Source organism: Agelaius tricolor, unplaced genomic scaffold (assembly GCF_023055355.1).
Source record: "Agelaius tricolor isolate 1412-34295 unplaced genomic scaffold, bAgeTri1.0.p SCAF_9, whole genome shotgun sequence".
Lineage (NCBI taxonomy): Eukaryota > Metazoa > Chordata > Aves > Passeriformes > Icteridae > Agelaius > Agelaius tricolor.
The window spans coordinates 15,222,578-15,247,711 of NW_027269269.1; the positions used below are offsets into that span (position 1 = coordinate 15,222,578).

At 37.6% G+C, this 25,134-nt stretch overlaps 1 protein-coding gene across 30 annotated transcripts in view; it reads right to left on the reverse strand.

The window, feature by feature from the left end:
- DLG2 (discs large MAGUK scaffold protein 2) overlaps window positions 1-25,134 on the reverse strand; it is a 982,781-nt gene that overhangs the window by 21,332 nt on the left and 936,315 nt on the right. For 22 of the 30 annotated variants that reach the window (XM_071432840.1, XM_071432845.1, XM_071432843.1 and 19 more), the window contains 3 exons: window positions 20,418-20,493; window positions 5,513-5,612; window positions 1,762-1,803 (listed from right to left, as the gene is read on the reverse strand). In XM_071432840.1, coding sequence (XP_071288941.1) covers window positions 1,762-1,803; window positions 5,513-5,612; window positions 20,418-20,493 — 218 coding nt within the window. Of the gene's footprint in view, window positions 1-1,761; window positions 1,804-4,577; window positions 4,624-5,512; window positions 5,613-20,417; window positions 20,494-25,134 lie in introns of all 30 variants that reach the window. The other 8 variants (XM_071432849.1, XM_071432848.1, XM_071432844.1 and 5 more) reach the window with 2 other exon arrangements.

The window sequence follows — 25,134 nt, forward strand, 5'->3', positions numbered from 1 at the left end:
ATGGCATAGATATCCTGTGGGCAGAGAAGAAATCCCTGCCAGCATCTTCTCCACCAGGCAGAAGTTGTTGGAAATACCAGTAAAGTGTGGGAAAATCCACCCAACAGGATGCTGCTGGAGTGAGAGCACAGCTTGTGCAGATGGAAACCACTCTAGAAGGAAGGTGACTGCCATGGGCAGCTGTTGCTCCAGCACTACTTTTTCTTCCAAGTATTTGTGTTCCAGCTAAGTTTCCCAAATTGTTTCTATTACCTTTCTTGCACCTTAAAAAACACACTTTATTTTAAGCTATTGCACCGCCAATGAAGGACTGGCTACCTGGCCTGTCTGATGATCAAATTTGGTAACAGGCTTTTGTGGACATGCCCCAAATATTTGGCTGCAGCTGAGCACTCCTATTAAGGCTGCTGACTGGGGCAGTTCATCAATCCACATTCTCCTCTGGGCTTTTACCCTGAGCTCTCCCTGAAATATTCAGGTCTGGATGAGATTTGACTTGTGCAAACTTTTGAAAATGTAACCCTTTGATTCATTTCTGATTGTAAAGTCAGAGAAAGAGCATCTTAAATCTCAATATAAATATAATCAAAAATAAAGTCTGCCTTTCTTCCCAAGTGGAGGGCACATTAAAAATAAAACAGTTCAGAACTGGATCTTGGCAATTCAAGAGTGCCTACTATTTTCTTGTGACTCTGGCAATTGCTTTCAAGGAAACCTTTTCAATACAAGAGAATACAAACTAATTTACCATTTCTGAATAAGATAAGGTTAGCTGTTTTGCTGAAACAAACCAGTGTTTATCAACAGAGCTCAACTGCTGTGTTATATCAGGACTAGTAAACATGAGGTATGATACCATTGATTACCTGAATGTATGTGGGTGCTTAGCACAAGTGCTGAGTGACTGGTGGAAAACTTGATTTGTTAAGCAAATGGCTTGAATAAATTAAACAACTGGGTGATCTAGCAAGCACTCTGTCATTTTAGTTATCTTTTATTACATTTCTAGTCATTTATTTAGTGCCTTGGTTTTTTTCTGTTTTTCAGAACATCCAAAAAACAGTGATATTTGTTAAATTTATGGGCATTACTAAGAGTTACTGAGAACATACAATCTGCCTCTTGGTTATATGGTCACATGGAGTCTGTAAATCCCAGCAAATCAGGCTGCAGGGTTGGGACCACCCACCTACATGGTATCAGTGACATTCAGTGGCAGTGCCTAACCAGTGAAGGTCTATCTTACCTTTTTTTAAGACTGCAGTACGAATTAGGAAATCTGTACTGTCAAAATTAAAGGCTCAATAAAATTTCTGCTACTGTTTCTTAGCCATCCATACAGGTATGCAGAAATGCAAGTAAAAATTGTGACCTTGTAGAAAGGATGCCTCTTACAGATTTGACTATGGCTGTGCAGTAACTTTACACTTAAAAGATCATCAAGAAACTTCCCCCCTCTCACTGAAATAAACTTTTGTCACTAAATGAAATAATCCTGACTTGCATATGCTACCCAAAGCCAGGTTTAGTTTTATGTCCCTAATACATCATAAGTAACAACCTTTCTCCCGTCTCTTATAAAGTTTGCCAGTTTTCTTTTATAGCTTTGTACTCAAGACATGGTCATAAATTTGAATTCCAAGCCATTTGCTCCAGTGATCTTTTTAACATTAACAAAAGAGTAGCAAGGAGAGAAACAAAATAAAAGAAACAAAACAAGCAATGCAAAATAAAAGGACTCTAATGAAAGCAGTAACTTACTGTAGCTACTTTCACTATCGCTGGCATTAGAAGAAACATGTTCTGCAAGAACAGTACAGCAAATTAAAGAACATAACCAAGCACCACAGAGCTGCAGAAACTTAAAAGAACTGCCACAGTCATGCAAAGGTAGTTATGCAGAGCAGAAATAAAAGCTGTGCAGTGACATCACCTGAAAATGCTCAGATATTTTAAAGAGATAAAATGAAAGCTTTCTCTCTTGTGGCATTTCAGAAAGAGACTGTATGTATTAGCTACTGATATGTGCCATGGCAAAACTATGTCTCTTTGTGATAGACAGTAAATGACATCTCTGATAACTTCATTTCAATGTATATTATGATCAACTTGGATCTCACTTGATGTCTTGAGCAATTTATTGAAATCCACGTGTCTGCTCATATTCTGCACTATCAGTGATGTGCATCATTAATGCATTGAAACTATTCCTGCTAAACTTCTAGCCTGTGTCTGTCTTTAATCACTATGCACTATCCCAAAGGACTGTGCACAGTGATTAACAGATTAACATGACAGTTATTTTGGTATGAAATATTGTAACTGTATCGATTCTATCCTGTCCAAAAGGGGGAAAAAACAAAAAAGACAAAGCCAATGAAAAAACTAAGGAAAAAAAAGGAAGTCTTTTTCCAGACATTGTCTAGCCTCAGGATTTGAGCTGGAGTTTGAAAACCTTTAGCAGACTAGTCTGGATGGGTGAACATGAATATAAGAAATATCATGATGGGTCGGTCTTCTGGTTTGTCAAGTCAGGTGTCCTGTTTCTATAACCATGTTATTGAAAATAATTCCAAAACTGTAGTCAGCAGACTATTTATGGATAGTAAGATCATGCTATATGCTCTCCAGGAGGTCTGCAGGACCACATTAAACAGTTTTTTTTTCTGGTAGAAAGGCTGATTACTTTGCACCTGAAAGATCATTTGGCAGTTGAAACTTTTCAGCTGGCCCAGCACATTTAGAAGCCAATGGCATAATGGCTTTACATCTGGGAGCACCCTGGGCCAATGAGAAAGACAGGAACTGTGCCAAAGTTCTCTGCAAGGTGCTGCCTTTCGTCCATGTACCAACCTAATGGCTTAGGGTTCATCGATTGGGAATGATGGGGTTACTGGAGCAGCAAAAATGAGAAGGGATGATATCTGATAAAAACAGTAATGGGAAACCTTGATCTTGGGCTTAGGAAGAAGCTTTTAAAAATTCAACTCATATTTTGAAGAAAACAGCATAATAACTTTCAGACATTTCATAGCAAGTTAACAAGGATTATCTCAAAATGATGTGCTATACAGGACTCTGAACAGCTTTATTTATAAATAACAAATATCCTTTATAGTAAGAACTGTCATTAAAAATCATGTCTGAGTTGAAAACTAACAAAATTTGGATTGGTAGGAATGTCTAGAGGTGTACCAGTAATTTAAAACTAGGTGCAATATTAATACAGGCATTACAGCCTATGCAGTACCCCGGTGCTACTTTGTTCCATATCAATTTGCAGAATTCAAATGACTTTCAAATGGTTGGATGTTATGGACGATTCTCTTTGTAAGGACACATATTAAGGAAGGTTGTCAGATCTGAAGTATTTTACTTTTCTCTAGCAAGGAAGGATCTGCATTTGTTGCTAATGAGCTGCTATGACACTTAAATGATCACAGAATTGTTTAAATTCGGGTGGCAGTGACATTTGCTGTCTATCACTGACAAAACCAGTCTTGCAGAACTGTTCTTCCTGGTGCAAGAGATAAAGCTTTCATCTTTAAATTGTGAGCCACTGCATGGCATCAAGTTAAACCATTAAAATGTTCCTTCAACAATTCAGTCAGAAACAGAATAATCTCCAAAACTGTGTGCATGGATGTGCATTCCTGCAATTAAAAAGCACACACAAAACAGTCGGCAATGCAACATTAATACACATTTTGCTCCAATTACTTGGTGCATAAGAAAAGGAAAAACAACTGAGGAACAAGTAGCCAAATGCATGCAAGTGGCATTTTGTTTACATTATTTAGCTCTGGATACAGAATTTAATATAGCTATATATGTGGAAGTCAGCAGCAAATATTTCATTCTATACAGTTTTTCTGGTTCACATTTTGAGGAAGAAAAATTGTTTCTGAGCAATTATCTGACACATTATACACTCTGCAATGCCAAGTCTTGAGACAGTATTGCTGCATCAGAAAAAAAAAATTGATTAAGGTTGTGTGACAGAGAATAGGTTGCTAATGGTGAAAACTGGTCCAAAATTAGCTTTGGAAAATGCATGATCTTCTCTAGCCTGCAAATGACTTCTTCCATTTATAACAAATACTAATCTAAAAATTCAGCAGAGTAACAAACACTCCCATGCAAAAAGCTGAAAATGCAGAAGCAACAGCATGAGCTAATTTTCTATTGATCTCCTCAGGATGTGATCATGTTAAAATGTTTAATTTTCCCTTCAGATGGAGAGGGAGGGATTGTTGCTGAGAAGAACAGTCTAGGCAGCAAAACGCGTTCTAGGTATGCTACTCTACAGAATTGCCATGATGGGAACAATAATATACTGTCAGAAACAAAAGGTGTTATTACAAAAGAAGTGAAAGTGTCTGCTTGATACACTGTATGTTATTTAATACCGTCATGCAGAACAGAACGATTGAAACATTTGTAAGGCATTCACAGCTGGGTAACAAATAAAACTCTATCTTGTGCATGCTAGGAGTGGAGGGTCCTCAGAGAAGAAACAGAAGCCAAAACAAAACAAAACAAAAAAGGGTTTACAGTGACCATTCCTGGGAACTTACTCAGAGTCTTTGTTCCATAACCGTCGTCACCTAATCCGGGGATGTCCTGCACGGAAGTCCCCAGAGAGAGCAATGAGAAAGGAAGAACAGCCGCAGAAGAGGAAGGAAGAAGTCAGTGGAGTTGAAATGGATACTACCATGACTGACCATGTTGATTGAGCAATCTGGATCCCTGCCTTTTCTTTCTGAAACAAATTTAGACCCATTTTCTATGGAAATTCACCCAAAGAAAGAGGCAGTGACTGTGAAACGTGCCTTTTGGAGCTGTGAGGAAGAAGGAACAACCAGATAAATAAAGTTCCAGAAACTATCCTCACTAGATAAATTTAGGACAGAATTATTAAGAAAATAAAAGTGAGTATTTGGGCTTGGAACTAGCAAATATTTTTAATAATGCTGGTTCCCTATATAATTTAAGCAAGGAATAAATGCTTGTGGTGGTACACATTCCAAGAACCAGTTTAGTTCTTTAAGGTGTTAACATGGTTGCTTCCCTTAATAGTTAAACTTCCAGTGAAACTGCCAATGGAAATCAACTTGGTGAAAGTCAAAGGCAAAAAAAAGATTAGATATTTTCAAAACGAATTATTTTAGTATGTGAAAGAAATAATGTTTGCCTTATTTTGAGCCAATTCTGATCTGGGAATATTTCTGAGAGACAATTTTGGATTTATGACAGGTGTCACAACAATTTTGAGGAGCCGTATTTCTGCTTCCAAAAGTTAAGGTCACTGCTTTATTCTTCTGAAAATAGTATTTCCAGAGATGGAAGGAGAAGCTGGATCCAAACTGCAGTCATACATTGGTCACAGTAGTAATACCTCTCCTGCCTGCCTATGACAGATATTTGCCTAGATGTGTGGGATACTGGCATCATGCGTGTCACCCATTTGTTGTGCTGCTGCATGTGACATCGTCTCCAAGAGGTTACTTACGTTCTGGATCACTTGTTTCCTGCTCACTCTGCTCCTTGCTCTTGTAGAATGGGAATTTTCGTGAAAAGATGAAGTTCTTTTTACGCTTGTCATTGAATGACTGTGAAGGAGAAAAGGCATGGGGCAAAAACAGGGACGTCTAATTGTTGTCACACTCATGCTGACAAAACAACTAGTTTGTAAAAGTGGAGAGAACTGTAGTGACTCAAATCAGCACAAACTAAGTGGCTGCAAAGAATCAGACGTGTGGTGAGGTCTGAAATTTGAAGGCAAAGCTCCTGAAGACTGGATCAGTTTGACTCCAGAGTTCTGAAGTCACAATGTGCAGCTCCTTACTTGAAAACTGTAGTGTTTGGCTTGTTTGGATGAAGGGCTACAGATGGTTCAGCATGCTTTGGGATCAAGGCATCCATCTTTAATCACAGCAGACTGTGCACAGAATTAATTAGCTGTCTGAAAAGAATAGGCTGTAATGTGGAAAGCAGAAGCCTTTGATTTGCTTATAGTGTGTGAATTCAGCCCTGTGTTAATTAACATTAAAATTCTTTACTGGTAGGTGCTGTTGATTTCATAATGTCTTATTTGGCCTCATTATTGACAACTTCTTACGTGTGTTTTAATGCTTCTTTCAGGCATAATGAAAAAAAAAACAACTTTGTTTTACCTTATAGATGTATATTTATGCATTAGGTTTCACTGGATATCCTTTTAGTCCTAAGTGATTTAGAAATGGAATTCTGCTGATAAGCAGGATTTCGTTGCATGTTGATCAACATATTTTGCTGTAATTCTTCAAATCAGAAAATAATATAGAATAAATTGGTGTTTCTTACATGATAAAAACTTTGACTTCATAAACAGTTGCAAGGACTTACAGGACTATCCTGTGTAAAAACAGGATATGCCTACTTGGGACACTTATTTCAGATACTAAATAAGGAAATAGGGTCCCTATAGAGTAAATTGAAAGAAGCTGGCATTCTTGAGGGCACACAGAGCTGCAGACTGATCTGTGCTGTCAGTCAGACAATGACCTATAATGTCTCTTATACTGAACATATACACAGGACTTTGCAAATGATGACTTCCAAGACAGCAGAGACCTTCTTAAATAATTTAAAGGACCAATCTCATGTTCTTGTCATTGCTCAAATTGAATATAACCAGTATTTGGCTCCAGTTCTGCAATGGAATATATTTTGAGTCTTAGAATACAATTTCTTTCCTTACATTTTGAAATCATGAAATAAAATGTGGTTTAAAATATGCATTTCTGAAAGATGGATACTGAAAATCTGTTGAAATAGTTGCATACTCATGTCACGAAAGTTTCATACCACTTTTACATTTCAAGCATATTTAAAGTTTAGTAACTGAAAACAAAGAAAAAAATGCACACGTAGAATAAATGATCCATGAAAATCTCTCAGAGTATGTAAACATTCAATGTGAAATTAAAGTGGAGGTCATGCACAAATAATCCAGACAGCATGCAAATTCAAAACAAAGCAAGTATGAAAGAAAGCCAGAGGGGAAAAAAAAATAAGCACATGAAGGATTAAAGTAATCTATGGATGAAAGGAGGACTGACATGCTCATTACATCACTTTAATGACCTAATGGACATAATTAAATTAAAATGTGTTTTCTGTGATAATTTCTTTTACTTTTCCAAAGAAAGGAATGTAGCATGTTAACATTTCTGTTTGTGAAAATGTTGTTTATCACGATTTATCTGAATTTGACATAGTAATGCAATTGGCACTACACACTTTAAAAGGGAAAAATATATATATACAAACATTAACACCTCAAAAAGCAAGGGGGTTTTAAAATTACAATCACTTCATTACAGCACTTTGGAATTCAAGAGAACGTTATCAAATTAATAAATAAATATGCTGTGTTTCACAGAAAATATGAGAAATAACACTTAGATATTGTTTCAATTTTTCCCCCAATGGTCTAGAGCAAAAACTTCAGAAAGTACATTTTCACCAGAAAAGCATATATTATTTTCCCACTTCTGCATGATATAACAGTATACACCAAATTAGACAGATATTTTATACTGTTATATAAACTTTTTCTCCCTTTGCTGTTTCAAGTACTGGGTTGCTTTTTTAATAAGACACTGTTCCATTTCAATTTGGAAGACCAAAATCTGGCAATTCACAGCAGATGACTATCATGTGTGACTATGTCACTGTACTCACACCAGTAAAAAGCTTTCTTCCTAAAATATGCTGATCTAATTATATTAATATCCATAACCAAATATGTTTATGCATGTGATAATATTTCTATAGATTAATCAACGTGTATATTCATGTTAATGACCATATATACTAGCATGGTGTAGTCAGAGGGTTTATATTTTAAATAACAAAGAAACTGTGAAATATTATAAAACATTAAAGTGGGCCTGGCTCTGCAAACTTATAGAAATAATTAGTCCTTAGTACCAACTGAATGAGCAGTTAGTTTAAGAAAACAAGTGTTTGTTTTCTTAAATTAAGTGCATGTTTCTTCACAAGGAATCAAAGACAAGAGCCTTGATTTTGGTTTTGTATGCAATATAAATGGTATCAAAGTCAGGCTGATGGTCTCCATCTTAAGGATATGAAATCCTGCTGACAACCCCAAAAAGGCTTCTTAAAGATATCATGATTTATATCTCTAATGAATAGAGAGAAGGGGCTTGGCAAAGAAAGAAGAGGGAGACTCACACAGAATAAAACCATATTTTCTATGGTACACACCATGTTAATTCCACATTTTGCTCCATTGGGGGAAGAGTAGAGACCAACACTGAATGTGCATTTTCTTTTTTAAGAAAGATCACGTGTATGAGGATCTTTGGCTAGGTTAAACTCCAAAACTCAGATGAATTTGAGAAATTTTATTTCAGTACAATGGAAACTTTGGACCTGTCAAATACTCTGGAGCTGTAGGCTCCATATGCTTCTGGGAAGCTCTGAAATAGATGTAGGATAAATAAGACAGTTATTTGCCTACATCTCTCCACCTGATACAAAAGTTGCATGCAACTGGAATTGCAATTGTGATAGCAAGCTTAGCCTGATTCAACAGCATTTATGCAGGCAGAGTTTCTGAAAGTCAGTGAAAAAGTGCCTGAAAATGGATTCCTTGCAAGTTGCAGGTTTTTTGCCATGATAATGTAAAAACCTGTAATGGCAAATAACTCAGGCATTTCAGTGACAGTGAAAAACCTGAACAAGAGATTACTTGTATATGTCACTGCCATCACACAGATCACCACTAACCTAGGCAACAGCAGTAGGAGGCACTTTAAACAGACAAGTGCCTAAGACTAAAAGGCAAATGAAATTTTCAAGTTGTTTGACAACAGAACAGTGACATCATTCACAGCACTTGATCTGCAATAGAAGAGTTTCTTCTCAGAAAAAATAGGGGAAGAAAGTGTTCACTCATGCCCTGAATCCTTGTTTGATACTACTTAAGCATAGACTGTGTTTTGAAGAAGCCAACAAAAATAATTGTGATGTGCCTGGTGCACTGTTGCTTGACCAAGTATCCCCAGTTGTCCCTGGTTATGTAAGCCTGGGTTACACAGACCAACCTTCCCTGGTTGTGACAGACATTAAACCACTGTGTGTTTCTGCTTCTCAAGAATCCACTTGGGTACTATTTTTGTAAGCATCAGTTTCATATTCTAAATGTTTTTCCCTAGGCTCAGCAGCCATGAGTATGTTACTCATCAGCTAATAGGGTAGTGTTTTTGAAAGGAAATTTTCATGTAATATTAAATAAACAATCCAATTTCAAAATTTTCTTCGTAGTGGTAAACATCACAAAGCACAGTAATTTGATAGTTTTACCATACTGTAATAGGCAACAATGTTGTTGTTTACTTTGAGCTTCTTCCCACATTTTTTTTTCAGAGTGTAGCTGATTCAACCCCTGCTACTTAGTGCAGACGGGATCTTGACACAGGTAGTCCTCCTTAGGCTTTGCAGAAGATCCTAAATATTTTGGGGAAAGTTTTTTTTTTTATGGTGGTTATGATGGTTTAACAAATTTATTTTCTCAAAGTGAATAAACTTCCAACTGCTTCAGGAATGCTTTCTTTTGCCATTTCATTCAGCAAATGCTAATCCTCAGTCATCAATGGGGAGCCAGTGTATAGGGACCACCTGAGAGAAAGCTGTTCCAGATCACTGGCTGTGAAATTCTTTTTTACAGGGTGTAGATGGATTTCATATACCATCTAATTTTAGGCAGGTTTGAGCTATGCTTTAACCTAGTTTTTATATTCTGTGATTATGTATGTCAGTTTTGTTCTCAGATTGGTCTAGCAGTGTATATGAGAAATTAATTTTACTGCTTCTTATCTGCAATGTGGTTTTCTTATTCTTCTTATTTAATACCTGATTTTGGCCTAAGCCAAATGAAAATCCCTCATGTACTCACCCTTCTACAAAAATCTACAAAATTTATTATCAACATTATGTCTCTGCAATCCTTTTCTCTATATTTAATTGACACTTTTTATATTAAAGAGATTCATTTACTCATTTGAATACTGACTTTAATAAAAGATGGGGTACTCAAACACTGTTAAATCCCTATATTTAAATGTTTTAATTTTATAGATCTCTATAGTATATATTTTAAATCTCTCTCATCCTACCAAAAATTTGCACTGACACCAGAAACAAAATATTTGGACTGTAACATATACTCAGTGTTATTTCTCCTTGGAAGCACATATATCACTTCAGTGGTTTTATAGTGGGCTTTTTCTCCTGGCAATCCCGAGCCATGGTGAATTTGAAATCTTGGGTTAAATGACCTGACCAAGTCTAGAGGATTGCCAATGCTATTGAGCCATTCCTGCTTTCCTGATGTGACCCCAAACTTGGCCATGGCCTGGGCTCACACACACAGAGAGCACCTCACGGTGTCCCTGCAGACATGCAGAAGATAAGCTGAGGAGTTCTCAGTGGCAGCTGTAAGCCTGGCTGTCCAGGGATCACAGAGTAAATTCTCTGAGATGTGGATCTTCCATTCTCATTCTGCACACAGCTACATGCTAGCAAACAGCACTAGCCAACTTCCCTATGATTTTTTATGACATGCAAGGGGAAGGACATCCCTACTCTGTTAAGTTCAGCCTTTAGTTTTCTTAGATACTTCAAGCCTGGGCTACAGTCATTCCTTATTGAATTTTTGTACCATAATCTGTTTTGATAAGTGAGAACCAACTGGGTGAGAAGAAGCTTAGATGAAAATAACTCTGCCTGCTTAGTTTTCTTTTCCCATGAAGCTGTAGGGAGATTTGGGTGTTGGCAATCCAAGATGAAAAAGTAAAAGCCTGATTAAAAACTCCATGATGTCTAGCTTCTCCAGACCAGGGTAGGGTGGCTTAGTGTTCATAAGTATGAAATTTTAATAGTTTTTTTTAAAGACTGAATTATTGCTTGTTGTCTGCCAGCAACTCAATTTTAATTCTTGAAAAACAACAGTTATAACCAACATAAACTACCAGGGGAGAAGAAAGACTAATAGAGTTTGAAGAAAACGCGTAAAATCAGTATTTCCAATTTTGCAAACCTCTATTTAACTTGGTGCAAGGTATGAGGGGAGCACTTTTCTATGCTAATTTGCATGGGTATATCAATGTTAGCAAGATGAAACACCAACATAAAATCTTGCTTACGTGACAGCCAAAGTAATTTACACTTATCTGCAGGTTGTACACCATGATACAAGTGGGAAGGAATTGTTCAAACAGCAGCACTGGAATTGATAGCATGAAAATAAGAAAGGGCAAAGCTCCTTGACAGTGAAATCAATTTGGATGTAGAATAATCCACCCCAAGGGAAGTGAAAAGCCTAGATAATTTTTTCGCATTTAAAACAAATCTGCTAATCTTAAGTACTGTGGGGAATAACACTGCAGTGCTTGGAGAGAAGGGGGTGGTGAAGGGAAAAGAGCTAAACAGCAATCCTCTCCCAGCCCTAACATCTGTGTTTCTGTGATGAGATGCTCACAAACGCAGCATCTCAGAGTTGTGCTGTGGACCAGTGTGGGCTTGGACCTAGCCAACCTCACTGCAATCAAATGGGAAGTGTGAAGGTCTTCCTCTCCTTCCTCAAGTCTCCAACTGGAATCAGAAAGTGTTTTTGACATTGTCCTAAATGTTCCTCTATGCTGGTCAATATTTTTTCCTGACAAGGGACTTTCCCACTTGGAGCTGATGTATGTTATTCATGCATTCAAGTGCTGTGCACTTGTGCAAGTGCAAACTACTGCATTAAATGGACCATTGCACAAAATAAGTTGCAAAAAGACCTTTATTACTCTTACTTTGTTATGGAGTAGTGGAGAAAGATTTACAATACCTACATGCCTTCAAACTGTACTTATGGAAAGAGAGTTGGACAAGATAATCTTCCGAATTTCTCTTTTGAGTTAAAGGAAGAGTGACTGGTATAGCAGGATGAATTATGGCAAGGGTCTGGCTCAGCAGACAAATCATACCAGGTTCTTGGTTTCAATTGAATACATTGATTTATTTAGGCCTTACAGGTAAAATTAAAATAAATTAAGGCATGGGCAAACAAACCCAAAGTCAGTTTCTAAGGTTTGAGGTTTGTTTAGGAGGTGAAGCTCCCACATCTGGCAGTAATGCATCTCACAGGACCAGTCTCACAAGCAGGATATCAAGTTAGATGGACTTTGGCAGTTCCTGTGTCCCTGTAACCTTCCAAATATGGTCTCTGAGTCACTGAGGCAATCACTGAGCTGCTTTAATTTAACTGAGTCAGAAAGAAAGACGTGAAATATAGAGCATGTCTCTTCCGGATGTGTGTTGATGATAAACTCCACACTTCTGGATCTTTGTGTGATATCTTACTAGAAGAAAATGTTGTTGTCTTTTTAATTCTTTCACAATGTCTACTGCCAATACTATAAATTTTTCTTTTCAACCAATTTTTTAGAAGAAAACCCAAGTAACTATGGCATTATCTATACATACATACAAACTTCCTACTATTTATTCTGGATATTAGACAGCAAGTTATAAAAATAGACCACGCATGAAGTTCAGCTCAGCACAAATTTCTGCTGGAACAGCTTAGAAGAAAAACAATTAACTCTCAGCTGTAAACTTTGGTATTTTACCTGTGCTAGCAAATTTTCACTGTGTTATATTTAAGCTGTGACTGATTAAAACATTGCACTACATATCTTTTTGTCAGTGACTTTCCTAAAAACTTCTCTTACCTAAGCAGGGATGGCACAAACTTCTTGTGGGATAGGAAGTACAGCTATTATAGTCCCTAATATTATGACCACCTAAGAAACAATATTATCCTATAAATAAAACTCCACACAGTTATCAGAATTACAGAAAAATTACAGAAAAAATGGCAAAATCTAAAAAATATGTGTGCTTATATTGCTCATTAACTGAAAAATGACTCTTTTAGTATTTTCTTTGAGTGACAAGATGACAATAGGCAGAAATATTTTTCATCATCTTGATAAATTCAATGACAAATCCTTTATTTCTCAAATTTTCTACTCTAATCCATTTTTCTTACAAATTGCTGGCTGATATTTAGAATTTGTCCTTCTCAACAAAATGAAATACAGAAAACAGACACAAAGATTTTTTACTTTAATATTTCTTTCAATTTGAAAGAAATTTTTTCAAACACTCTACTGGATTATTCAAAGAATGCTACAGAAACAAATTTCTTCACTTCAGCTGGGTAAAAGCCTCAGATTTGACTTGACAGTTATTTTTTCACAATTACTAGAACTGATTCACCTTCTTAAAACCAAGATTCTTTAAGGTGTACCAGTTCCCTGCCAGAGCCAACACTGCTGCCACGGCATAAATTAAAACTGAAGACTCACTTGTTTTCCTTTATTTTTGACTGTACCTGGACCCACCATACATTATTGTTAAATTACTGCATGTCTTTGGAGGGTGCCTCAAGATAACCTGGAACAACAAGAATCCATACAGTTAAATTTTCTGACTATGTGCTGTTTTATCATTTGAACTTCATTTGATTACTCCAGCACATGAGTGAAGCAGATGCTGATGACAGCACTATTTCTAATGCACCTTGGAGAAATGCTGAGCAAAAAGTGTTCAGCTCAAGGGGAATGGTCAGGGCAGCCCAATATTGCAGGCTCAGGTCAATCCAAAAGTGCAGCCAACATCCACTGCCTGGCACCAGCTCCATCATGAAGATGGACAGAGCTGTGGAGGATGTGAAAACTCATGGAAGAGCAAGAGCAGTTGGACAAATAAGATTCAGATTTTCCTCCTTGTCCTGGCTACAGGGAGGAATGCGGACGTTAGTGCTGTGAGTGTGTGACCAAGTTGTTGTTCTATACCACATACATCATTCCTAGGTTGTGTGGATTCAGCAGGAAAAGCTGGGTACCCTTTACTGGCAGTCATCCAGTGGGAGTGGCTTATTTGGAGTTTAATTTCCTGCTGGTCTTAAAACCAGCACACTCGTATGTGGGAAGAAGTCATCTCCTTCCAGAAACAAGTTGTTCCACAAACAATAACAATGCTGAGACCTGATTCTTCCATGACACCCAATGTTACCCCATTTTGGAGGTTTTAAAGCTTTTGACAGAACTTAAATTCAACAGAGAAAAACCCATATAATCATAAAATATCCTGAGTTGGAAGGGACCAACAAGGATCATTGAGTCCAGTTCCTGGCCCTGCACAGAACCATCCCTAAGAGTCACACCATGGGCCTGAGAGCATTGTCCAAACACCTCTTGAACTCTGTCAGGCTGGTGCTGTGAGCATGTCCCTGCGGAGCTGTTCCAGTGCCCAGCCCCACTCTGGGTGAAGAACCTTTTCCTGATATCCAACCTAAACCTCCCCTGACTCAACTTCAGGCCATTCCCTTGAGTTCTGTCACAACAGAGAAGAGATCAGTGCCTGCCCCTCTGCTTCCCCTTGTGAGGAAACTGTAGCCTACAATGAGGAATGCCCTTTGCTTCTCAGGAATGATGACCCTGTACACTACAGACTGAGTGCTAATGAGCTCTCCAAATCAGCAGCTTCTTGAATGTACTCAGATTGTGTACTCAGATTTCCTCTACTTTTATGTTTGTTCCAGGACCAATAATTTTAGGAAATCTGTTGTGTCTAATATCTTTAGAAAAGAAGGGCAAAGAAAAGTTGTCCAAAATCCACTGCATATGTGGAAAACTTTCAGATTATGGACTACAGAACTGCTTCTCCCTAAAGATGAATCTTTACACTTAGAAAACTGAAGCCTAGTAAATAATTGATGTTAGAAAAAATCTTCATTAGGCAGAGAGAGGGTATAGACAGCCTAATATACTGTTATGCTTTTTTTCAGTCAAGGATTAAATTGAGATAATTGACTTTTTCACTGCATTAATACACCCGGATCTGCCCCGGTAAACCACTAGCAAAGATGCTGTACCTGAGAGCAGGGCAGGTGTGACTGCAGCTTCTGCTTTGTGACAAAGACAAATAATCCAATTTCCATAGACAGTCATAGAAGAAGAAATAAAAACAGGGTTAAACTGTAGCAGTCCAGCCCTTTCTAAGAATGAGGAGAGTGAGGCACTGAAGTGGGCTGTTTGGGAAGAATATGAACTATCTGTTGTGGCAGGTCTTTAAGCAGAGCTTAGACAAATCTGGAATATAGGAGGAAGTTACAGACAAAACCCTCAGGGCAGAGGTGACCACCCAAGGTTCCCAAAGACCAGTTTTGCTCTGTTTGGATGACTAAGGCTGATAATATGATGATTTTGTAGAGCATAAATGGTTTGGAAACATGTGGGTTTATTTGTTTGGCTTTTTCCTCTGCCCCCCTTAAATACTTAGAACTGTCAAAAGGTGTCCTTTCTATCAAGTTCTGTTGGTCACTGGATTTTGACACTCAGAGGAGAGGTGCATTAGATATGCAGAGGGTTTTGTTTACCCCAGAATACCAAATTTGCTACCTCAGTCAGGTTTCACTTTCCTGCCTTAGTGCAATGTTGCTAAAATGACAATAAAACAAGAAGATGACCTTACATTTCAGGTATCTGTGGGATCTGTAAACAGAACCTGCACATAAGAAATATTATTAAATGCTATCAAACTTCTGACTGTCGTAATAAATTCATTCAGAGGCAACTGAAGAGGTGGCTGAGTGTGATGTAGGTGATATGACTGGAATCTGAAAAGGACTGTGGATGACAAGCTAAGTCAATAGAAAAAAACCCTAATGGGTAGTGATGGAGTAGTGTGGTGTGGGTCGCAGCCTAGGACCTGCACTGCTGATGAGCAGCAGAGCTGGAAGGGGCTGTGAAAGGATAGGGCAGTCTCTTTTCTTGGCAGGCACCTCATCCCTGTTCAGCACCCTGCTGAACATCCTCACCAGGGCAGGCACCCATCTGGGAATGCTTCCCAGTAAACATGGGCTGAATATCTCCCCACACTCTGACACACACATTAAAAATGGAAATTGCAGGAGACATCACTTTCATTTCATTGGGAAATGAAGTAGAGTATTTGTATATAAGAAAATATTCCGGAGTCACTGGTCAGATAAGGTGTGAAATGAAAAGGCATGTGGTATGAAAAACCAGTTCTCTGTATAACATTAAGTTCTATCTACATTTTTGCTGATATTTCAACACATCTCTGTAAACAGGCAACACCCATAAATATTAGTAAAACTGAGGTGTTGCTAAAAGTCTTTCCATGAGCTATGATTTCAACTGTGGAATATTTTCAAGAGACAGACAAGGAAGTGTATGTGATCTGACAGGGAGAAAAGCAAAAGGTGCTATTTTTGTCTCCTGAAAGACCTGTTGTAATTACAACAGTTAAGAAAAAAGCAGATTACTGGCTAATCTCTTTCCCCTCTGCAATATTTCTGTCTCTTGACACTCTGTTTGATTCACTAAAAAATCCAAAAAGCCCTCAACAACTGTGGGTTTTAGGATTAGAAAAGGAAAGGATATTTTTGGTCAGTCTGAAGCCTGTGGTAAAGAGAATTACCAAGAGCTCAGTATGCTGTTTTGGTAGATACATAACCCTGGTCACAGCTACTCACATGCTCTCCTTTTAGTGCAAAGGTGAGCATCAGAAGATACTTGAGATATGATCTTGAGTTCAACATAGCATAAAACATACTCTTTAATGAAGTTTGTGCTTACATAACTTCTTTGGCTTCCTCCAGCAAAAATATCAGACATAAACCTTTGGGCTGCTCCATTTTCCACTGATTATCCATAGACCAGTGAGCCCCAAAGACTGAGAAAGCAAATGCTTAGGAGATCATAAATTCTCTTCATATATATATATATAAAATTTTTAACATCTCCAGTGTCCTGGAAACCCTGTCCTTTGCTGCAGCAGAGAGTGGCTCTAGGGAAGCAAAGCAGTGTAGTGGTGGATTTGATGTACCAGCCACCTTCAGTGACAATTAGAAAAAATGCTGAAGTTCATGACAACAATTATAAGAATGAAGATAGAGGCTGAACTTGGTCAACACAACAGAAGCATATTCTTTGCTTGGTGAAATGAAACTGTTTATAACTGCTTTTGTATTCTTTTCCTTACTACATAGATGATACCATCTCTAACTGGTCTGATATCTTTAAAAGTGTTAATGGGGCCTGGATCCTGGTGATGTCCCTGAGCCTGAACAAATAAATTTCTCTGGGTCAGAATAAACAGAACATGAAAGAAAAGTAGCCCTATTGGGTTAAGCTAGAGAGTTAGCCAAGTAGCTTTTTGGCACTGTCCAGTAACAGATGTTTAAAAGGAAAAGTAGAAGTAATATGATCCTTTCCATTTTATAACATCTCTTCTTGAAATTAACAATTAATATATTCTGAGTTACTTGACAAAAGTTTTAAAGTTGTCATTAATTTTGCTACTTGCTAACCTACCTAGTTCTTTTTCAACTTACTTATTTTTTATGCAATATCCTGTAATAATGAGCATGGGAATTTAATTATGCATTGCATGCAAAGGTACTATCTGTGGCCTTATTTAAACTTGAGACCAGAAGGTTTCCCTAGAGCTCCCTAATTTTGATTCACATTCCCTGTTTCTGTATCCATCCTGCTTTTGTAGACTTTAATTTCATAAGGCATGGATTGGAGGAGTCCAATGAAACAAATCTAAAGTAATATAAATATTCTAAACCACATTTTTAAAAGGGTTGAATTAATTTTATAGATGAAGTAACATACAAGTTTGGCCTGAAAAAGAGGAAATTTGGGCCTTTAGAAAGATTATCCTTTAACTCTTCCTACAAACAGGTTTGTCAACTATATTGCTGAGCATTCTTAAACACCTTTTTTAGTGAGACCACAAGGAGCTGATCAACTACAAATGTCACCCTATCTGTAACACTTTCTTTGCATCTTATCTCCAGATATGGGATTAAAAATGAGGCCAAAGTGATGAAAATGCATAAGACTTTATAAACCCATAGAATAACTAGGCAGTTTCTACTTTAAAATCATAGTTATATCAAAGACATTTTGGTATTGTTTCAGGAAACCTTTGCTGTGCGTATTAGCTCTTGAACATTGCTTCTACAATGGAGGGGCTAGTGAGATGATTCAGGTAAAACAGAAGTAAGGTACACCTTTACCTGTCCAAAACTCCCAAGGACTCTCGGTATTCAGTTAAGGGGTTTTTTTGTTTGTTTTGTTTTCTTTTTTTTTTAATTATTTTTAAAATGCTTCCATGCACATCTCCTGGCCAAATTTAGAAGTATTTCATTAAAAGATTTCTCTCAGTTTCATCTTTAGAGTAAACTAAGACATTTACACTTGCCCACAGTCATGAATGTATGAGCCAAAGAAGCCACAGACCCACATATGCTCATTCGTATTGGAATTTTGAAATTTCATTTGATTTTGAAACAAAATAATTTTCCTAGCCTACTGCAGCCCTGCTTACCTGGGCTAAATTTCTTCCAAAGCTGAAAAAAAAGTAAAAATGTAAAGTGTGGACTCTTAGACATTTTACACCACTACTTTTTGGACACTGAAAGACCAAATGGAAATAGTGACACTTTCAATCCACATACATATGTGTGTACTTGAATATCTCATTTCATCTGGAAGGTTTGGTCCCAAAAGGCTACACTGGTCTTGCCCTGTAATTACACAATTTCCTAAACACTGAATCAAACATTGATGTTGAGTGGCTGGAAGATTAATGATACACTGATGACAAAAATGGAAAAATAATTTGGGGAATCAAGAGTAATTAAATTCTTGACAGAATCACTTGAAAAGGGATCATTAGCTATATGAATGAATTATTCTCCTGCAGCTTTGTTTATATATGGGAAATAGACATTTAAGAAGTGATTTCTTCTTATTGGCAATATAAAACTTATTATCTCTCAAAATAAGTGGCAACATTAATACATAGGGTTGCAGAGAATGGTCATTTCAAACTATAAAATGAAATTTTGACTTCTAAAGAAATGGTATGAGATGAATTATTCTTTTCTAAGTGCATTTTATTATGTATTCTTTACTGAGTTATCTGCAAGTGCAAGTAATGTACAGTTCCATGTGCCTCGTAAGTCTGGAAAACTTGTTTCAGTCACTATTCAACAATATTTCAGTCAATATTCAAGCAATAATTTTGCATTTGCATTGAATTCAGGAATTGTTATGTAGAGCAGTAACAGGGAAGTATTTTCAAGTGTGAAATACTATTTTGCTGGCATGTAGACTTAAGAACCCCTGTGCTAGGAACTCTGTGTCCATGGGAAGAGGAATTTCTTACCCTGCTAATTGGTCTGAAAAGACAGAATAAGGGAATTTTTAGTATTACCATTATGAAGGGAAGCTGAAGGAAGAAAAGATTAAGAATGAGAATATCAAACTAGGCAGAAGATCACAGCAACAGCAGGTCTGGAAGGGACCTGCTGAACCACTTGGTCATTTCCCATGCTAGCACCTACCTATGGTCATGTTCACTCATCACACAGTTTTGGCCCTGCTCTGTTTTCTGCAGCCAAGCAGGACTTTCCCCTCATGGCTGCTGAATATCTGTCTCCTAGTTTGCTCACAGAAGCCCTCAGTTGTAAATTCCAAACATGCCAACTGGATGGGTTTCAAAAATAAATCCCTGCAAATGTCAAGTATTCACTAGTGCTACAACAGCAAGCTACACTTCAGCAGATAAATATACCTCAAGAGCCAGGGCTGTGGGCATTTCTCCTGCTGTGATACTTGCCAGCCAGATGGCACCAGACAGGATAGTAGGCATCAGGCTAAGGAGACTGCCGACCTGGGCACAATAAAGCAGCTCTGTGAAGGGGCAGCAGCAGGAGCCCTGCTCTGTCCAGGCAGCGCTGCTGGAACGGAACTTGCACGTTTTGTGTTGTTTGGCCATGGTGTCTGGTGTGAAACACACCTGTGTTCAATGTCTGTCACAACTGTCAATGAAGAACACCCAAAACCTAATTTTTTCTATCCTTAATTTACAACCTTTGGTTTGTGATTTAACAGCCTTTGAAGCCAGGGAATTTACACTTCTGGTGCTATTTCATTAAACTGCTATCCATCTGCATTCATTTTTAAAGTCTTTTCTTCTCTATCCATCATTTAAATAAAATCACAGCTATCATGAAATGCTCTTTATTTTCTTTGTATCTTCCCCTTAGGAGGCACTGTCATTCAGTATTATTATAAAAAGAATATTTAATTATTCCAAAGACTATATCACAGTAATCTCTGATCTACATTTCACTATACTGCAGGTTTTGGCTGCAACAACCTAAATATTCCTTATGTTGGTAAAATCTTTTCTACTCTGGATAAAACAATTGTAAAGTGCAATTTAAAAAGGTTTCAGTATCTACATACCCCTTTTGCATCAATTACACCGGGTTTCGCGTTGAATTTCACCGTCTTCAAACGTGCACGCTCCTTTCTTTCAACTCTGGGGAAAAGAAAACACAAATGAAGAAACACACATTGATTTTAGCAGCATTTTGTATGAGATATTTCAACCTGCTCTCCCAAGACCATTGGCAGCTTACTACACATACTTAAGTAAACATTTAAAGTGAATTTCATCCACTGAAAAGGAGAGGTCACTTCCTCAGCCAGGCAGCAGTCTTCTGGCAAATGCAGGACTGGGTTTGAAGAGTTTTGGATGCCCTACACCAGCAGAACAGCACTGCCTCTCCACAGACATGGGAGTCTGGGAAAAGCATGCTGGGGACAGATTTATTCTCTCTGATTTAAGCTGTTCAAAAATCAGGCAACATTTTAGAGTTCTATGGTCAGAGGAATGAAACGAGGACATGTCCTTACTCACGTTGATTAATATGGACATTACTGTAAAAGCGATGTTACCTACCTTTGCAAAATCATCTACAGAATCTATGATTGACAGGCTCAAGTAAAAAATCTGATCATCTACCTGAAAGTGAAACACTAACCCTATTTGCTATGGCTGGGGATTGCTCTAGGAAATCTCCATCGAATCCTGCAAAGCTAGCTTATGAGACATCAGAATACATGCCTGCAAATCTCTTGCTTTCTAAGCCTGGGTAGTAGGAATTCATAATTTCTGATAATTATTTTCCAAAATACAAACTCTAGAGTTTTGATAGAATGATAATTAACACAACATGTTTCCTTCTGTCTGAGTAGGCTTATATACGCCCTCCTGAAACACAGTGAATGTTGGTTACTATAGCTACAGTTTAAATTTAGATTTAATGCATTTCTCTGTAAGTGTGGAATATTCACATGGAAACAGCTCAAGTGCATCTTTCAAACTAAATCTATGTTATTAAAAACACATGAACAGTTCAGACTTGAGCTAGCAGATGAAGTCCCTTGGTAGTACTGGAAAGAAATGAAGACTTAAGGCTGTGTAATTGCCTAAATAGGATGGATGCCTTCTGAGGAAATAATTAGCACAAATGAACACAATATTGTACTTATTAATCTATATTAACATTTAAACTCATTCCAGCCCTGCCTAACTTCCTAAAACATCTGCTTTTAACTTAATTTCTTATTCACTGCATAAAAAAAATTGGAAATTAATCCTGAAGAGTGAATCTTATTTATGAAGTTTGTCATAATTGCTTTAGCAGTTGTGGAGGCATCACTGCTTTCTAGAGGCATAGCAGACAGATGAGGAGCAGCAGAAACGTTTTGCATTGCTCTGAGAAGTTTTAGGTAATGTAACTGAGTCCTTCAGGCAAACATAACAACAGTGTTCATATATGCTCAGCATGCCTACTGAATGTTCCAAACATTCCATCATCTGGCACTGTAGTAAGGGTGGCACGCAATGTTGCCTCCCATTATCATTTGTGTGACACCTTCCACAATAAAACTGTTCTCAGTTACTTATAATTTAGCTGAAATGTAAAATTACAAGCTGAAATGTTCTGTGTCTCAGGCTGACTACGTTACTGTTGCTGCCTGAACCGTCAGTAAAATGGGTCAGCTGTTAGAAAAAGGCAAGGACAAAATAAATAGGTTTGCCCAATTTATAACATAATCTTTAAGTTCTTCAGCTCAGGTGCTCTATTGCCTTTATGTCTTTGGTCTGGAATTTGCATTGTGGTAGTGGGTTGCTCTGGTGTTTACCTCTCATTTTCCTGACGGAATTAACCTAAATTTCTGAAAAGCTTTAGTTTTGTGTGCTCTGGAGAACTTGTGGAATTTAGCTTTGGTTCTCCAAAGATATAGTCTTTGTTGAAATGGTCAGGGTGCAGATCTTCAGTGAACTAAGATGTTAGAATTTCTCATCTGAGCTACTGGGACATTTTTGCCATAGACAGGGCTAAAAAGGGAACTAAACTGGTGAAGATACAAAGTTTTGAATCTGTGTTCTTTTAGATTTGTTGATCTAGCTCTTAGAAAAGGCACTTGTTAAAGGAACACTAATTCAAACATTTTTACCACTTTTTTGCAGGCTTGTAGTTTTTATATTTAAGGAAAAATAAACTTGACTGTCTTTTTTTCCCCAAGAAGGAAAGAGTTTAGGTCCAAAGAGTTATTTGCAGCAGCTGACACTGTGAATGTCTAAACAGCAGATGGGTGTAAATTCCTTACATTGGTTTAGTTGACAGCAGCTGACCATCATTCGAACATTTTGATCCATCGGCTGAAAAAACTTAAGAAAGGAATGTTTCACTTAAGATGGTCACCAATTTTCTATAACCACTGCTGGACAAAGCAGGATTATGGGGATTTGTGCAAAAACATGAAGTGAAGGGGAGGATTCCTATCTCCCAGATTTGCAGGGCCCCGACTTGCAACTCTGACTTGCTTGATGTACACATTGCTGCCATGACCCTTTCTAATTATGTATTTGCCTGATAGAGTTATATCTAAGGGATAAGGAAGCATGGCTATGATTTCCAGAACAACTTAATGGCTCAGTCCCATTTTCAAAAGTGCCTGAGGGGTCACTGAAACTCAAAGAGGTTTCAAGAAATGTTCAAAGAAACCTACATCCAACATACAAACATGACTGGAGCTGAAAAGCTCTGAGTTCTGTGTGGAAACAGCATCACCCTAGCACAACTTATGGGGATTTCACCTCCATTTTCCCACCCACTCTCCAAGTATAGCTGAGTACAGAAACACTGCTGTGTACAAGGAAATTACCTAAGATCATGTGAGATCTGGGACAGTTGGAGTATATCTATATACTCACTTTCTCTTAAAAACATTCCTGGTGGTAGATACCTCTTGGCCTTTTTTATTTCAGAAATGGTCAGGATTCATTCTCTTCTTGTCACGTAAAGCTAGGGAAGTGGAGCAGTACATTGGAAATATACTTCAACTTTCCATGTTCCCTCACTAGTAAGCTCAGGATTTGAGTTCTTTAGGATACTGTTCTCTTCTTCCTCTTCTGAGGAACTTATTAATCTTATTAATAGGATGCAACACTCACTACAATGCAACGTCTATCTGCTTTTGTCTTTCTGGGCATACATAGCTGTTGAAAAAGGGCTTATGGGATTTTTCAAAATGAAACTTTCAGTCCTTCATAAATGCTATAAACAAGAAAAAAACAAGTATAACTCAACAAGACATGAACTGTGATCACACACTGCTGCACCACTGGGAGTTTTGTCAGTGCCTTCCTAAAAGCACTAATCAGTCTTCACAGTGGTGAGGTAGAATATGAAGTGAGAAATGCTTTAATCTTCAATAACAGCATTCATGGTTATGTAGAACACAGATGCAAATTGCAAACTTGTTTTTACAATGAAATAAAATGGTAACAGTAGCCTAATTTGTACATATTCAGCACTGAGGTGTTTTGCAGGATGAAAGTTGTTTCCAAATCCAGCATGAGTACTGTAGCGAGGAGAGTTAGGAAATACAAGAAAGCAATGTAAACTGGAAACTTGAAAAACTTTGCTATGTCTCTTGTCTTGCTTCACCATTTCCAGGTCACCTGCACTATATTTGTTTTGCCTGCCTATCAAGTGAAAGAAAAGTGAAAATATGTATGCACTATTTATAATTCAAATATGTAGTCTCAGTTCATAGCTTTTTATTGCTTCCATTCTCTGCAAGATGTGAGATTGAGTTTACCAAGAGATTCCCATTCTCAAAATTATTTTAGAGCTTTCCTGAAGTGGCATTTTTGCACCAAACATGCATTTTTCAGCAGGAGAGAATGTGCTCTGGATCAGCTCTCCATCTGCAGTGGCTTGCTTATAGAAAACAGCTCAGCACCTGCTCAATATTTATGAAGCGGAGACCTAATGACATTAGGAAATGACTTCTCATGAAATTGTAGCACAACTTTATTCTGTTTAAAAGCTAACAGCTGTTTTCCAACAGCACACAAGTTTCACATCATTGCAAGAGCACAGGAAGAAGTTTATACTTACACATACATAAAAGTTTCATTCCATATTAAATTTTTCCAATCAGATTACTGAGTATAGACAGACAAATTTTTTAGACAAAGCTTAGCTGATGTTAAAAAGTTTTATCATCTAAGGATTAAAATGTTAAGCACTATTTAGAAAGGTAGATGATTTACAGGAACCACTAAAAATAAAAATCGTTTGAGTGGATAAACATGCCCTTCTGCCAAGCTGAGCAGAACAACAAATTTAAGTTGGCTTTTCACCCACAGGGACTTCTGTGCTGGGAAAACCTCTTGTTCCTTGTCCTTAAATGTTTGTGAAACACTGAGTTTTATGTACCTTTCCCCCCACTATGCCCTGAAAGAAGAGCATGGCTACATGTACTTGTGGGGAGAATGTTGTCAATTTGAGAACACAAGTATCAGGCTGGTATTATTACAGCTGGTAATAACAGAGATACAAGTTGCATAACATTTGGCAGTCAGAGGCACTTAAACTACCTGAAAATGGGTATCTTAGAATGATGTCCAGTCTGACAGCAGTTTTGTGACTGCACATCTGAAGGACAACAGAAAGATTAGTGTAATTATTTCAGGGTTTTAAGGCCAAATCCTCACTGGCTGCAGAGGGAGCAGTAGTAAAAGTGGTGAGAATTTATGCTCAGCCATTCTGGGGCAATCTGTGTGAAATCTCAGGCTGCACTCCAGACCCACGGACTC